This window comes from Nomascus leucogenys, unplaced genomic scaffold (assembly GCF_006542625.1).
Source record: "Nomascus leucogenys isolate Asia unplaced genomic scaffold, Asia_NLE_v1 Super-Scaffold_551, whole genome shotgun sequence".
Classification (NCBI taxonomy): domain Eukaryota; kingdom Metazoa; phylum Chordata; class Mammalia; order Primates; family Hylobatidae; genus Nomascus; species Nomascus leucogenys.
Genome location: NW_022095781.1, coordinates 98,281 through 113,157, shown reverse-complemented (window position 1 = coordinate 113,157; position 14,877 = coordinate 98,281). Strand labels below are relative to the sequence as shown.

Here is a 14,877-nt window from a genome sequence, read left to right as displayed (position 1 = left end):
TCTACTGTTTCCAAAGTTTTCATTTCAGTAGACCTCTGCCTTTATCTCAAGTGGCTAGGCATTTTGAGAGTCATGGGAATAGTATCATAGCCTTTTGTTCATAATAGGAAAAGTAGGCAGGGCTTTGTGCAATGCAGGCCTTCCTTAAGCCATTCACACTTCAATCTTGGGATCATTATTTCGCACATATACGCAGCAGGTTTCTAACATATATCTAGAAATCTATGAAATAATATGTACCATTAGTCCATATGACAGAGCCTGTGTTTTCTATTGTAATGTATTTCCCTCTTTTATTCTTATTTTAGCTTTTGTCATTAAAACTAGAGTCTTTTAAATTTAAAATTTAAATTTTAACTCAAAAATTAGCAGGTTCAAGACACTCTAATTATTTCTTGGAACACAAATAGATAAAATCCTCTATTTTATAAGAAACTGCCCTATTGAATATGCTTATTTCTGACATAATTTGCCAAATTTCAAGGTGACAAGGCTGAAGAAATTATTCTGAAACAGCCTCCCAAGGAATGATGGCAGTTTTTCCTTATTGTGAGTCATGGGACAAGAATTAGACAAAAAGATAACAAAGCAGAATAAGCATTACATAAGAAAGAAGGACAACAATAGGACATGTTAACCTTTCATAGGATAAAGTTTTGGTAATATGTGGTGAGAAGAAATGCACTGAACAGAGCTTGGTGGAGATGATTGAAGGCCTGAATAAGTTATTGTTTCAAGACCAAATAATTAGAATTTTGAGAGTTGCAACCAGATGAATGGAAGAGAGGCTGTAGAACCAAGGCCGTGGTTGAAACACATTTGATTAACTTCAAGAATATTTTCCATGCATCTCTGCTAAGGATGATGTTATAATGCTAAATATTTTAACAATCCCAACAACAAAATTAACAGCAGCATACATACTGTCCTACATAATGTTGTAACTGCTTTGTATTATTTAAGCTGTGCATAGCCCTGTAAGGTACATCCTATTATTGTCACCATTTCACAGATAAGGAAACTGAGGTAAAGGGAGGTTATGCAACTTGATCAATTTTAAGCAATCCATGAGCAATGGAGCTTCCTCGCCAGCCCAGAGAGTACTTCAGGGCCTGCCATGATAACTTCTGGACTATTGGAGGGAAAATAAATCTAGCTAAGGATGAAGCTCTAATTCCTGAACGGATGATGATTACCTCTGAACTTGCTTCCACCTGACATGGGAAAGTAAATGATTTTTAACAGCTTTAGGAAAACAGCAGAATTTTTGTGAATTTGAATCAGTACTATGAAGAGAGGAATTTTAAAAAATTGTTAATTTGAAGAGGCTCTGAGTCTAGGTTGATGAATGTGTTGTTCAGAATAGCGTGGTGGATAGATTAGAGGATCAACCAAGGAACAGTTCTTTGCCTGCATGGACAAAACCATCTTCTGTCTTTAGGGAAATGGTATCACTACCCTGAGTGTTTGGAGCCCAGGTCTCACTTATCTGTGCAGTTGTGAAGGTCCTCACACCCACAGTGGTGAGGTTAATTGAATGTTACTCTTTTAATTCCTGCAAAGAATGAGACAGCTTCTGGACCTCAAGAAAGATCGCTAACAAGTAAATACAAGTATATCCGGAAGATAAAGTTGTAATAGACTCTTCTTTTCAACCTGATCCATCATGCACTTAGGGAGCTGACTGGGCACAGTTGGAGTATAAAGAGAAAAATGAAGCCACAGCCTTCTATTTTCTTTCTAACAGACTTGTACCAACATTCTGTGGCTGAATCTAGGTGATGGTGACACAAGAGGACACAGGGGTTAAATTCTGTGGCCACAGGGGAGAAGTTCTACCCTCAGGGTGAGCCAATGGCCTTTTCTGGCCTGGTCCCCTGGGCATGGGCTGCTGAGTGCAGAGAGGGGAGGCAGATGGTCTCTGCAGCTGGAAGCCTAGCACCTGCCCCAGCTGCTTTGCATGTCCCTCCCAGCTGCCCTACCTTCCAGAGCCCATATCAATGCCTGGGTCAGAGCTCTGGAGAAGAGCTGCTTAGTTAGGACACAGAGGGAACCATGGAAACCCCAGCGCAGCTTCTCTTCCTCCTGCTACTCTGGCTCCCAGGTGAGGGGAACACGGGATGGTTTTGCATGTCAGTGAAAACGCTCTCAAGTCCTGTTACCCGGCAGCTCTGCTCAGTCAACACAATAATTAAAGCTCAATATAGAGCAATAATTCTGGCTCTTCTGGGAAGACAGTGGGTTTTATCTAGATTACATGGGTGACTTTTCTGTTTTATTTCCAATCTCAGATACCACCAGAGAAATTGTGTTGACGCAGTCTCCAGCCACCCTATCTTTGTCTCCAGGGGAAAAAGCCACCCTCTCCTGCAGGGCCAGTCAGAGTGTTGGCAGTAACTTAGCCTGGTACCAGCAGAAACCTGGCCAGGCTCCCAGGCTCCTTATCTATGGTGCAACCAACAGGGCCACTGGCATCCCAGACAGGTTCAGTGGCAGTGGGTCTGGGACGGACTTCACTCTCACCATCAGCAGCCTGGAGCCTGAAGATTTTGCAGTGTATTACTGTCAGAAGTATGGTAGCTCACCTCCCACAGTGCTTCAACATGAAACAAAAACCTCTGCAAGACCTTCATTGTTTACTAGATTATACCAGCTTCTTCCTTTAGAGATAGCTGCTGCAATGACAACTCAATTTTAGCATCTCTTCTCTGCTTGGGCATTTTGAGGATCTTGAAAAAGTAATCCCTTCATGTATTTAGACTCTGATTCCTGCGTTTTTCCTCAGACCAAGATGGACAGCCAGGTTTAAGCACAGTTTCACAGTAATGGCCATTGGATCAAATTTACATCAGTGGATGTCAATAAAGGTCCCAACCAGAGCCATAAGGCAACAACAATAGCAACAAATAATCAAAATTGGAAAAGAAGAATTAAAGCTGTCATAATTCACTGATGAAGGATTGTGTGCAGATAAAATTCAAATTTGTCTACAGAGAAACTATTAAAATTGATATGAGAAAGAGAAAATCATTAGATTCAAGATCAATTTATTAATTCATAGATTCAAAAATCAATTTTATTTTTGCATAACAAAAAAATGCTAAAAATTAACATTATAAAACAAACGCACCATTTACAAAAACATCAAAGTATCAATTATTTAGAAAAAATAGACTAAATACACTGATGTCTCCAGGATATTATTTTGAAAAATAAAAGAAAACCTAAGTAAATAGAAATTCATATTATGTTCAAAGACTGAATGTCTCAGTATTATAAAAACGTAGGTTCCTCAAAGATTAAAATATTGATTACATACAAGAAAAATCAAAATCCTAAAGTATACTCAAATTTAAATTAAGAAGCTAATCTAAATATTATATGGGAATGTCAACGATGTAGAATAGCCACAGTGAACCTGAAGAAACACCAAAATGAGAACTTACAGTGCCTGAATGCCTGGAATATAGTGTGGGTGACAGTATGGTGGTGATGGTGAGATCAGAAGTTTAAAAATTTGCGAATGTGCCTATTTTTGGAAATAATTACTATGCAGACGTAGCCAAACCGTCTTCAATTGTGCCACCAGAATCTCAGATTTCCAGAATTAGTTTCTCACAGTGTGATTCTTAACACGGCATCAATAATTCTCAGTCTCCCCAGTAAATGCAGTTCAGTGCATGGTACAGCTATCCATTTGTTTTCTACAATATTTTAAATGGTAGAAAATTATATTTATTTATCCAACTAGTTGACTCGGTAACAGCTGAGTCATTTGCAGAGAGGTACTCTGTTTTAATAAATAACAAAACTAAGAAAGTTAGTGAATGACCAAGTAGGAAGAGTGATAGGAACAGCTGTCTTACCTTTGTCCAAGGCTTCCTTCCAAAAGGGATTTCACTGATCACTTTCATTTATCACCACCAATAATTTATTATAATTTATTGTAATGTAGTTTATTGAATATTATATGAAAGTGAAAAACAGAGTAGTTGTACCAGTACTGGAAGCACTGTTTCTACTGAATACAAATAATTTTCACACTATTGTAAAGTCAAAACATCTTAAGTCCAACCACCATGAATTAGGGACTTACTGTAAGTTCAGGAAGTAACTATAAAGAAACTCGCAAATTTTAAGAAAAATAGAATATATTCCTGATAGAGGTACAAGAATATATTATCTAAAATGTACAGTTTTCCATTAAAAAAATCCTGCAAAGAAACAGAAAAGTATGATCAATATTGAGGGAACAAAACAAAACAACTGCAGCAAAAAAACACAGTCAATGAAAGCTGATTCTGACTTGTCCTAAAACCAGCTTTAGCAAAGACTACAAAGCAGTTATTATATAGATGTTTAAATAATTATTCTTAAAACTATGATCATATACTTTTAAAGACATAAAGAGAAAAATATAAAGACAATGACTCAGCAAATGGAAACTCTTAAAAAATAGAAACTATGGAAAAGAATCAAGTGAGAATTCTAGAAACAAAAACTACAATAACTCAACTGAAAAATATATTAGATAACTCCAACATCAGTTTAAGATGGCAAAAGATTCAGTGAACTTAAAAATAGATGTACAGAAATTATTGAATCTAAATAAAGAAAGGAGTTTAGGAAAAAATGTGCAAGACTTGACAGAATCACAGCTCAGGTGGAAAGATACCAACAAGTGTGTGAAGGGAGTCACAAAAAAAGCAGAGAGAGAGAGAAAGTGATCAAAAAATACTTGGAATAGTAATGACAACAGCTTTTCAAAAATAATGAACCACAAAGATAATTTAATCTATAGATGAAAGAAACTCAGTGAAACCCTTTCAGGATATAATATGAGATTAATAACAACATACATCATACTTAAAAATGTTGAAAGACAAAGAGAAATTCGTGAGTGTGTCAGGACTGAAAGCTGACTCTACATATGGAGAAACGATAATAATGCCATTGGTTAAGTTTTCATCAGGAGTGAGGGAGGCTGGAAGACATTGGAATGACATATTTAAATACTCAAAGGAAACTAAAGAGGACAACCAGCAATTTTGTTTCTGATGAAAATATTCTTCAGAACTAAAAATATTCCTTGATAAACAGAATAAATTCATTAATAGCAGCTCTGCCGTCTAAGAAATTCAAGAGGAAATCTTTCAGAATCACAGAAAATTACAGCAGGCAGGATTTTGAGCCCACAGGCTATAATGAAGGACTCAAAAGTAGTAAACAATAAGAATAAAGCTAGAAAAAAAACCACACAATTCAATTTATATACATTAAAGATGTAAAAACCCAAATTACTGTGTTCAATGTCAGAATGACAATTACCTTGGTTGAGATGGGGAAGCAGTTACTGAAGAGGAAGGTGCATGGAGGAAGCATCAGCAGAAGGTAAATATTCTGTAGTTCCATCTGGCCAATGAATACACAAAAACTTTATTCAGTTACAATTTGAAGACGTGTGCCCTTTGTGCCCTCTGGGTGTTTTATCACTTAAAATAATACGTAAAAAGACCAAATAGAATAGAAAATATTTATGAAAACTCAGCCTATTAAAGACCAATGTAAAACATGCCTGAGAAAGGGAAAAATAATTAGAAACCTCTTAGAGAAAACAGAAGGACATTAAAAAATATGTCCCTTTGGCAGGGCGCAGTGGCTCACGCCTGTAATCCCAGCACTTTGGGAGGCCAAGGCAGGCAGATCATGAGGCTTAAGATCCATGTCTGGAAGTTTGTAAGATGCTAAATTATGTAAAACACAATAAGCCAAGGATGCAGGTTGTAGTTCTCTGGGGTACTCAATTATAATAAAATAATACAGAACTAAAAAACAAGTTAGGATAAAATAAACCAACACTGTAAACAAAATATGTTGTGCCAAATATGATTGAATTTTTAGATAAAAGATTGTAAATAAATAAATGAAATTGCATACACAAAAATAAAATCAAAAGACAACTAAAAACAAGGAGAAACTATTCTTAATATATTAAACAAATAAACTGTTACTGTTCTAATATGAAACAACTCTATTAAAAGTTAAGATAATGGATCAAAAATCCAATAGAAAAAAGAAGAGAACAGACAATGCATTATAAAAGATATATATATATAGCATTTATACACAAGTAAAGTGTGTAATCTCAATAATGAGGGAAATGCAAACTGAAACTACTTTGAGGTAGTATTATCTGGTTCAAGAAAAATCCAAAAGATATTAACCATATTTTTAGGCAAGGTTATAGGGAAACAGGATTTCTCATTAACAGCTGTGAGGATGGAAACTAATACTACCTTTTTAAGAAGGAGAATATGACAACATCTACAAAACTATCTTAATGTGTATCTTTGACCCATAATCCCATTCCTAGGAATCTCTGAAGATACACCTTCAACACTACAAAAATACATACACACAAGGTTATTCATTGGAACATTAATTGTAATGATTTGTAAAATGTTGACACCACCCAGAATATTCATAGATAAATATTTTGTTGAAATAGCTATGGAACATTCATGCAATGGAGTATGTATCAGCTGTCAAAAGGAAGAAAGTATCTATGAATTGACAGGAAGTTATTTCTCAGATATATCGCTAAATGAAAAAAAGCAAAGTGCAAACAAATATCTATACTGTGTTACCTTCCAAGTAAGAAAGCAGTGGAGATTTAAAAACAAACAGAACCATAAACGAAAACAACAAATTTGAGAGGATAGACAAAGTGAGGCTGGGAGGGAGTGATAAGAGGAAGGGGCTGGTAACAGGGTGAAGGAATGAGATGACAGTGGTACAGAAGGGGTGGAAGGGGACACGTCTCTGAGCTTACCTTTTTGTTTTTGGGAATTTATGTCTTTGGAGACTCTATTTATATTACAAATATTTGAAAATAATTGAAATCAAGAAAGATGAGAGGATCCAAATCGGTTACAAACAAGAGTAAATGAAACTAAATGTATTACAAATGAATTAAAAAAAATAACCTGGGGGTGGATATGGGAAGAAAGGACTAATCCAGTATTTTGACTATTTCCACTAAAGCTAATGACAAAAATATCTGTGATTCAATATTTTACTGGACTTAGTAGCTTCAATTTTTACAGGGGTATGGTTATGCATCTGCACACATATTTTTCTTTCTTTATTCCAGGCAATGGCTACATGAATTTTTAAAAGTTTTATTTTGATTTTAATTGACAAATAGTAATGTATATACATACGGGGTACAATGAGATGCATACCTGTATACATTGTCGAATAATCAAATCTGGTTAATTACCATAGTCATCACCTCCAATATTTATCATTTTTTTGTAGTGAGAACATTTAATATATTTTGTTGTGAGAACATTTAATATATTTTGTTATTTTGAAATACAGAATATAGTATTATTAACTACAAAACCACTGTCATAAGGTTAACAAGAACAGTATGCCATGTTCCAGACTGAAGTATAGTTAAGCATTAATCAGGCTACATTCTGAGCCACTTCCCTTAGCTTCTCACTAACGAAAAGTCAAGTTGCAATAAATACAGACCATTAACGTCCCCAATGTTCCCAAATATAACACCTTCACCATTAGGAGTGTAAAACCTAATCTTTGAGATATTTTCCCGATCCTGAATTCCAGTAGCATAGCTGATACCAACTTGTCTAAAGACCACCCCCCTCCCAAAGAACCGAGTCAACATAAGAATGCAGTTTCTTCACCTCCCAGTCCCGTGACTTCATCCATCACTCTTCAACCAATCTCTCTCCATCCAAAACCACTTAAAATCTTAAACCCCAAAGTGCTTGGGGAGGTAGATATGAGGTTTCCTCCTGTCTTCTCATTTAATTGCCTTGGGATTAAATCTCTTTCTCTGCAGCAGCCCCCAGTGTCTTAGTGTATGTTGACTTGCCATGTAACTGGCAATCAAGCATGCCAGAATTACATCTATATAATAATGTCGCCATGCTATGCAACAGGTCACCAAAACTTACTCCTCCTATCAGACTGACATTTTGTACCCTTTGACAATGCAGTCCCTGGTAACCAGCATTCTACTTGCTATTTCTGTGACTTTCATTTTTTTAGATTTTTCTTCCTAAGCTTAGAACAAGGGATTGCTGTGGCCATGGCAGAAGAAGTTTGCCTCTGCATACAGTTTCCCTCCACTGCAAAACTGCAGCTTCTGCCAGTTGCATCCACTGTCTTTATGAATAAACATACCTGGAAGTGTTCATAGCATTTGCAATGAATTATACAAGATTTTGAAGCCCCCCCTCCTTTCTCTTCCTTTTTTTTTCTTTTGTGCCATCTTTAAATTTTTCATTTAGCACAGTGGATGACTGTTGGGGCTCAATACATATTTGTTGCAAAAAGGGTAAAAAAAAAGGTGTTCCTTCTTTTCAATAGGAAAAATCTGTAGCTTAAGTCTCACAAGACCGTCTTCTAGTCAGACTCAAACTCACATCCACAGTCACCTTCTGTGGATGTAGAAAATGTGACCTTTATGTGTATGTCTCCTCATACATTGAATGGTGGTCCAGATTTCCAGCTTCTCGGGATCTGTGCCCACAGGCTATTGTGTCCGGAGTTGGTTCCTGCTGGTGAGTCTCGCCGACTTCAAGAATGAAGCCACGGACCTTCCCAGAGAGTGTTACAACTCTTAAACATGGCACGGAATGGTAGGAAGCATTACTGTGAAGAGCCAAAGGACGAAGCTTCCACATCAGGTAAGAGGACCCTAGCAAGTTGCCGCTGCCTGCTGAGGTGGCTAGCTTTTATTCCCTTACTGTCCCCGCCCATCCGTTTCTGTCCTATCAGAGTGCCCTTTTTTCAATCCTCCCCACGATTGGCTACTTTTAGAATCCTGCTGATTGGTGCATTTTACAGAGCACTGATTGGTGCATTTTACAGAGCGCTGATTGGTGCATTTTACAGAGCACTGATTGGTGCATTTTACAGAGCGCTGATTGGTGCATTTTATAGAACGCTGATTGGTGCATTTTACAGAGTGCTGATTGGTGCATTTTACAATCCTCTCATAAGAAGTCCCCACTCCACCCAGGCAGTCCAGCTGGCCTCACCTCTCATTATCAATGACTGAAATGATCATTAGTAGCAGTGGCTTTAGTTAAATTTATACCAGTAGTTACATACAGGGTAGAAAAATGGTCTGAAGAGATATATTCAGTATCAAATGAAAAATTACACCTTGTGACCCCTTTCTCTCCCTGTATGATCCCTTAAGATTGTGCTGAAACCTCAGAGAATCAGGTCAGCCTCATATTGCTCCTTCCTAAATCTTGGTCCCTGCTCAACCTGAGCCCATGTTTGGCCATCCACGGGCATCCATGTATACAACTTTGAAGGCAAAACTCCCTGCTTGGAGTGGCTCATTAGATGACCAGGGTCCAGATAGCATTGCCAAGGAGGCTTACAGATGGCTTCATACTGAGTCTCTCTCCTCAGCCTCCCAGCATCACTGGCCCTGAAGGAATGTCCCTGTTATCCATGGCACCCAGAGCACAGTCAGCCCTGATCTGACTTCACTGCCCAATTCACAGCCTCATCGCAGATTCCACTGCAAAATTGACAGTGTCAGATCTCAAAGAGAGGCCGATTTGTAGGCCCGAAAAGCAACAACCCATTGTTCCCTCGATCTCTCTGGTGGAATTCTGAAGTTCGTCATAAACTGAATTTCTGTACAAACATACTCTCTTAACAATGGAAACTATTTGCAATATGGGAAACATAAAACATAGGAAAAGTTTAAATCTCACAAGAGAATCTTCTAGTCAGACTCAAATTCAACTTCCCTGATTCTGAACTTCCTGTCTTGCAGTCACCTTCTTTGGGTCCATGTGTTTCACCCTTTCCAGCTCAGATCTTCTCTCCCTGGCTACCCTTAGTCTCAGGTTGTCCTTATGTTTGATAGGCTTCTACCTTATGGATGCTGTAAGGTTATCCTCTCATTTGCTGGATTCTCGTGGAAAAAAATCCCTCCAAGTTCACATCCTGAGACTTCAGACTCCACTCTTCCTTGGAGAGCCATCCTCCATTTCCTGCAGGTCTGGTCAGAGCCCCTTTCATAGAAATGGAAACACTTACTTGAATTAGTTTCTGCAGAAGCCAGGCCAACCTCTAAGGTGCCTGATTTATGAAGTTTCTAACAGGAAGTCTGGGGTCTCAGGCAGGTTCAGCCCCAGTGGTTCAGGGACAGATTTCAATTATTGAAAATCAGCAGGGTAAAGGCTGAGGACGTTGGGGTTTATTACTGCCTGCAAGGTACGCAAGTACCTCCCACAGTGGTACAACCCTGAATACAAACCTCCCTGCTTGGAGTGGCCCAGCTGCTCAAATATGTTGTTCATTTGGGGAGCGGCACAACAGAATCTCTGTCTGTATAAGATGAAGATGTTGGGCCGAGACGGACAGATCATGAGGTCAAAAGTTTGAGACCAGCCTGACCAACATGGTGAAACCCCATCTCTACTAAAAATACAAAAATTAGCTAGACGTGGTGGTGTGTGCCTATAATCCTAGTTACTCAGGAGGCTGAGGCAGGAGAATAGCCTGAACCCAGGAGGTGGAGGTTGCAGTGAGCCAAGATCATGCCACTGCACTCCAGCCTGGGTGACAGAGCGAGACACCGTCTCAAAAAAAAGAAAAAGAGATGAAGATGTTGGTGAGCTCAGGGTAACAGGTTGCATCTGAATGACCCGTCCCATGGGGGCCTCAGCAGTACATCAGGTAAAACCCATTCATGGTCCTGTCAGCTCCCACAGCCTTGGTATGGCATAAGCCAAAGGAAAATAGAGATAATTCAAGTGCCTTCAGAGTAAGCAGACAGGACTGAGGGAGAACGGAGGGAAATCTCACCCTAATCCTCCCTGCCTTGCCTACATTCGACAATAAGACTTAAAATAGCTTAGTAGTCAGACAAGTAACACAGATTTTTGTCAACACATGTTGAATATCCCTTGAAGTTTAGCTCTTTTGTGTATATTTTTAAGAGGATAGTATTTGGTAGCATTTAGAAACTGGTATTTTTCAACTTTCCCTATTTCCTTCTTCTCCTTTTCACTAGTTCCCTTCCCTCTGCACCACATACAAATAGTGAAAAGAGCATTCTACACAAGCTATCCTCAGGGAGAGCTGGCCGAGGACAATCATTAAAAAGCTTGAATTTGCACCTCTAAATAGACTTTTGTGAATTCATGGAAGATGGAAGATCCTGATGTTAAAACTCTTTCATTCATTTTAATTACTTCTTGCTAATAATAAAGGATAATATTTGAAATTCCAAAAGTTGGATTTTAAAAACAAAAACTTAAACTGGTATAAGCAGATTATAGAATTTATCATATATGCCACTAGAATAACACAGAATAATGTGAGATTTTTTTTTCTTTACCAAAGGGTGAGAATTTTAAAACTGTGGGCAGACTCCAGGAATGAGAGCATAAAGGGAATATAGTAGAGGCCAGCTACGGTCCAATAACCTGCACTTTGTCTTGTATTTGTTGCAGTTGTGGATGGTATTCTGTGATGTACATATACCACATTTTCTTTCTTCTGTCTACCACTGATGGGCACTTAGTTAATTCCATGTCTTTGCTAGCGTGAGTAATGCTGCAGTGAACATATGTGTGCGTGTGTCTTTATGGTAGAACAATTTATATTCCTTTGGGTATACACTCTGTAATAGGATTGCTGAATCAAATGGTAGTTCTGTTTAAAGTTCTTTGAGGAATCTCCAAAGTGCTTTGCACAGTGGCTGAACTAATTTACACTGCCACCAGCAGTGTCTGAGCATTCTCTTTTCTCTGCAACCTCATCATTTGTTATTTTTTGACTTTTTAATGGAAGCCATTCTGACTGGTGTGAGATGGTACCTAATTGTGGTTTTAATTTGCATTTTTCTAATGATTAGTGGTGTTGAGCATTTTTCATATGCTTGTTGACTATGTGTATATTTTCAAGAAGAGTCTGTTCATGTCATTTGGCCACTTTTTAATGGGGTTGTTTTTGTTTGTTGCTTGTTAATTTACTTTCATTACAGATTCTGGTTATTAGGACTTTGTCGGATGCATAGCTTACAAATATTTTATCTCATTCTGTAGGCTGTCTGTTGACTCTGTTTATAGTTTCTTTAACTTGTGCAGAAGCTCTTTAATTAGGTCCCATTTGTTTTTGTTGCAGTTGCTTTTGGAGTTCTTGTCATGAAATTTTTACTATGGCCTTTGTCTAGAATGGTATTTCTTAGATTTTCTTCTAGTGTTTTTGAAGTTTTAGGTTTTACATTTAAGTCTTTAATCCATATTGAGTTGATTTTTGTATATGGTGAAAGGAAGGGGTCCAGTTTCAATCTTCTGTATATGGCTGGCCAGTTATGTTAGCACCATTTATCAAATAGGGAGCCTTTTCTCTATTGCTACCTTTTGTCAACATTGTCAACATCAGATGGTTATAACGTACAGCTTTAAGTCTGGGTTGTCTAACCTGTTACATTGATTTTTGTGGCTATTTTTCTACCAGAACCATGTAATTTTGGTTACTGTAGGCTTGTAGTATATAGTTTGAAGTCGGGTAGTGCAATGCCTCTGGTTTTGTTCATTTTGCTTAGGATGGCTTTGTCTATTCAGGCTCTTTTGTGGTTCCATATGAATTTTAGAATAGTTTTTCTTCTTCTGTGAAAAATTTTGTTGATAGTTTGATATAAATAGCATTGAATCTATAAATTGCTTTGGGCTATATGATCATTTTAACAATATTGATTCTTTCCATCCATGAGCATGAAATATTTTTCCATTTGTTTTTATCATCTCTAATTTCTTTCAGCAGTTTATTATAATTCTAGTTGTAGATATCTTTCAGCACCCTGGTTAACTGTATTCCTAAGTATTTTATTTTCTGTGGCTATTGTGAATGGGATTGCATTATTGATTTGGCTCTCAGCATAGACATTATTGGTATAGAGAAATGCTACTGATTTTTTACATTGATTTTCTGTCTTGAAACTTTGCTGAAGTGGTTTATTAGATCCAGGAACATTTGGGCAGTGAAGACAGGGTTTTCTGGGTATAAATTATATCAGATGCAAAGAGAGATAGATTGACTTCCTCTCCTCCTCTGGCTAGGACTTCTAGTTCTATGTTGAATAGGAGTGGTGAGATTAATAAGCATCCTTGTCTTGTTCTGGTTCTTAGAGGAAATTCTTCCAGCTTTTCACCATTCAGTATGATGTTGGCTGTGGGTTTGTCATATATAGGTCTTATAATTGTGAGGTATCTTCCTTCAATGTCTAGTTTGTTCCGGGCTTTTAAAATCAAGGGATGATGAATTTTATTGAAAGCCTTTTCTGCATCTATTGAGATGATCATATGGTCTTTGTTTTTAGTTCCTTTCCTCTCAGATCCTGTCCTGAAAATCTAACAAGCCCTACTAATATAAAAAGAAACAAACAACCACACATGTTCCCCCACATTGTGCTGTGAGAGCTGACCCCTAGGATCTCAGACATGCAGATCATATGAGACCTAATAAAGGGACTCTCCCAAGAGATTTTCCACCTAAGAATTCTGGTGCTAGCTCTCCTCGCAATAAAATATTCTCCGCCTCTGGTCAAAATCGACACCAAATGATAACACAATGGAAATGTTTAGGAGAAGAAGGACAATCACACTTTTAGAAAGATAAAAGACATGCCTTATGCCTGTAACAGTTTCCTATTGCTAGGGCAACTAATTACCACAATTATACCGCATTCAGTATGATTTATTATCTACAATAAATCCTATCAAATTTATTATCTATAATTCTGGATTGAGAAGTCTTACTGAGCTAAAATTAAGGAGTCACTAGGGCTGTATTTCTTCTGGAGGCTCCAGGGGAGAAAATCAGATTTCTTGCTTTTAATCTTCAAGATACCCTCATATTCCTGGCTCCATAACTCCTTCCTCCATCAGTCCAGCACATCCACGCAGGAAAAAAAAAAAAGATGTGAACTTACATTTAAATCTGCATCTCTCTAGAATTTGATCCTGGCAAGCTGGATGTAAGCAAGTTTCTCTAAAAAATCAGGCTCATGAAAGGCCACAGGAGGATGGTGCACAGGCTAGACTGCTGTGATTTGGCCACCCCTAGTCTTGCATGCCAATGCTCCCTGGAGTCCTCAGGCTCCAGTCTACTGATGCTGATGCAATTTGTTCCACTCCCTCTGTTGCTGAACCAGGCTGAGACAATCAGGGCCAAGTTAGATATGTAAAAAATCAGAGTTTAAATCTTTGTCCAGTCTTATTAGAATCTAAAATACTTTTCCATATACATAAGCAGTGGCTTGCCAGGAGATGAACACTCTCCCTCCTACAGATGCCAACAGAGAGGCTGGAATCTGGGTCAGGATGATGTCCCCATTCATTGCTTAAGCGTAAAAGAGGAAAGTGGCATTGATGGTGCACAGCAGGAATATACACCCAACAGCTCCATGACGTGGCCTTTCCCCGGTGCCTCCCCTTCACCTGCTCTCCAGAAAGCCAGGGTCTAGGAGAGCTGTTCCTGAGTTCATAGGAACATGCTAGTAGGGAGTAGAGCTCAGAGAATTACTGAGGGAATATGATATTGGTCTTCCTGCTTTGGAGACCAGGTGTCATTGGAGCCTGGATTGATCCACTTTTTCAGTTTATCGGAATCCAGTCTCCCACATTAGAGAGAGAAACAGATTTTTTTTTAAGTAATCAGATTTGCCATCACTATTCATCCTTCATGCTAATGAACTGTGAGAAATCATAACCAATGGCAGAAAAGAAGGCAGAATATGGAGCTCACCAAACCAAGAATAAGGTGCAGCTAGTCTCTGAGTAGTAAAAAGACCTACAGCTCCGA

At 38.1% G+C, this 14,877-nt stretch overlaps 1 gene segment (V, D, J or C); it reads left to right on the top strand.

Moving 5' to 3' along the window:
* The first annotated feature begins 2,055 nt into the window (after positions 1-2,055).
* Positions 2,056-13,490, top strand: LOC115833679. The segment is given in 4 exon segments: positions 2,056-2,104; positions 2,292-2,571; positions 13,265-13,270; positions 13,394-13,490. Coding segments are annotated over 4 exon segments (432 nt in total).
* Positions 13,491-14,877: the final 1,387 nt, after the last annotated feature.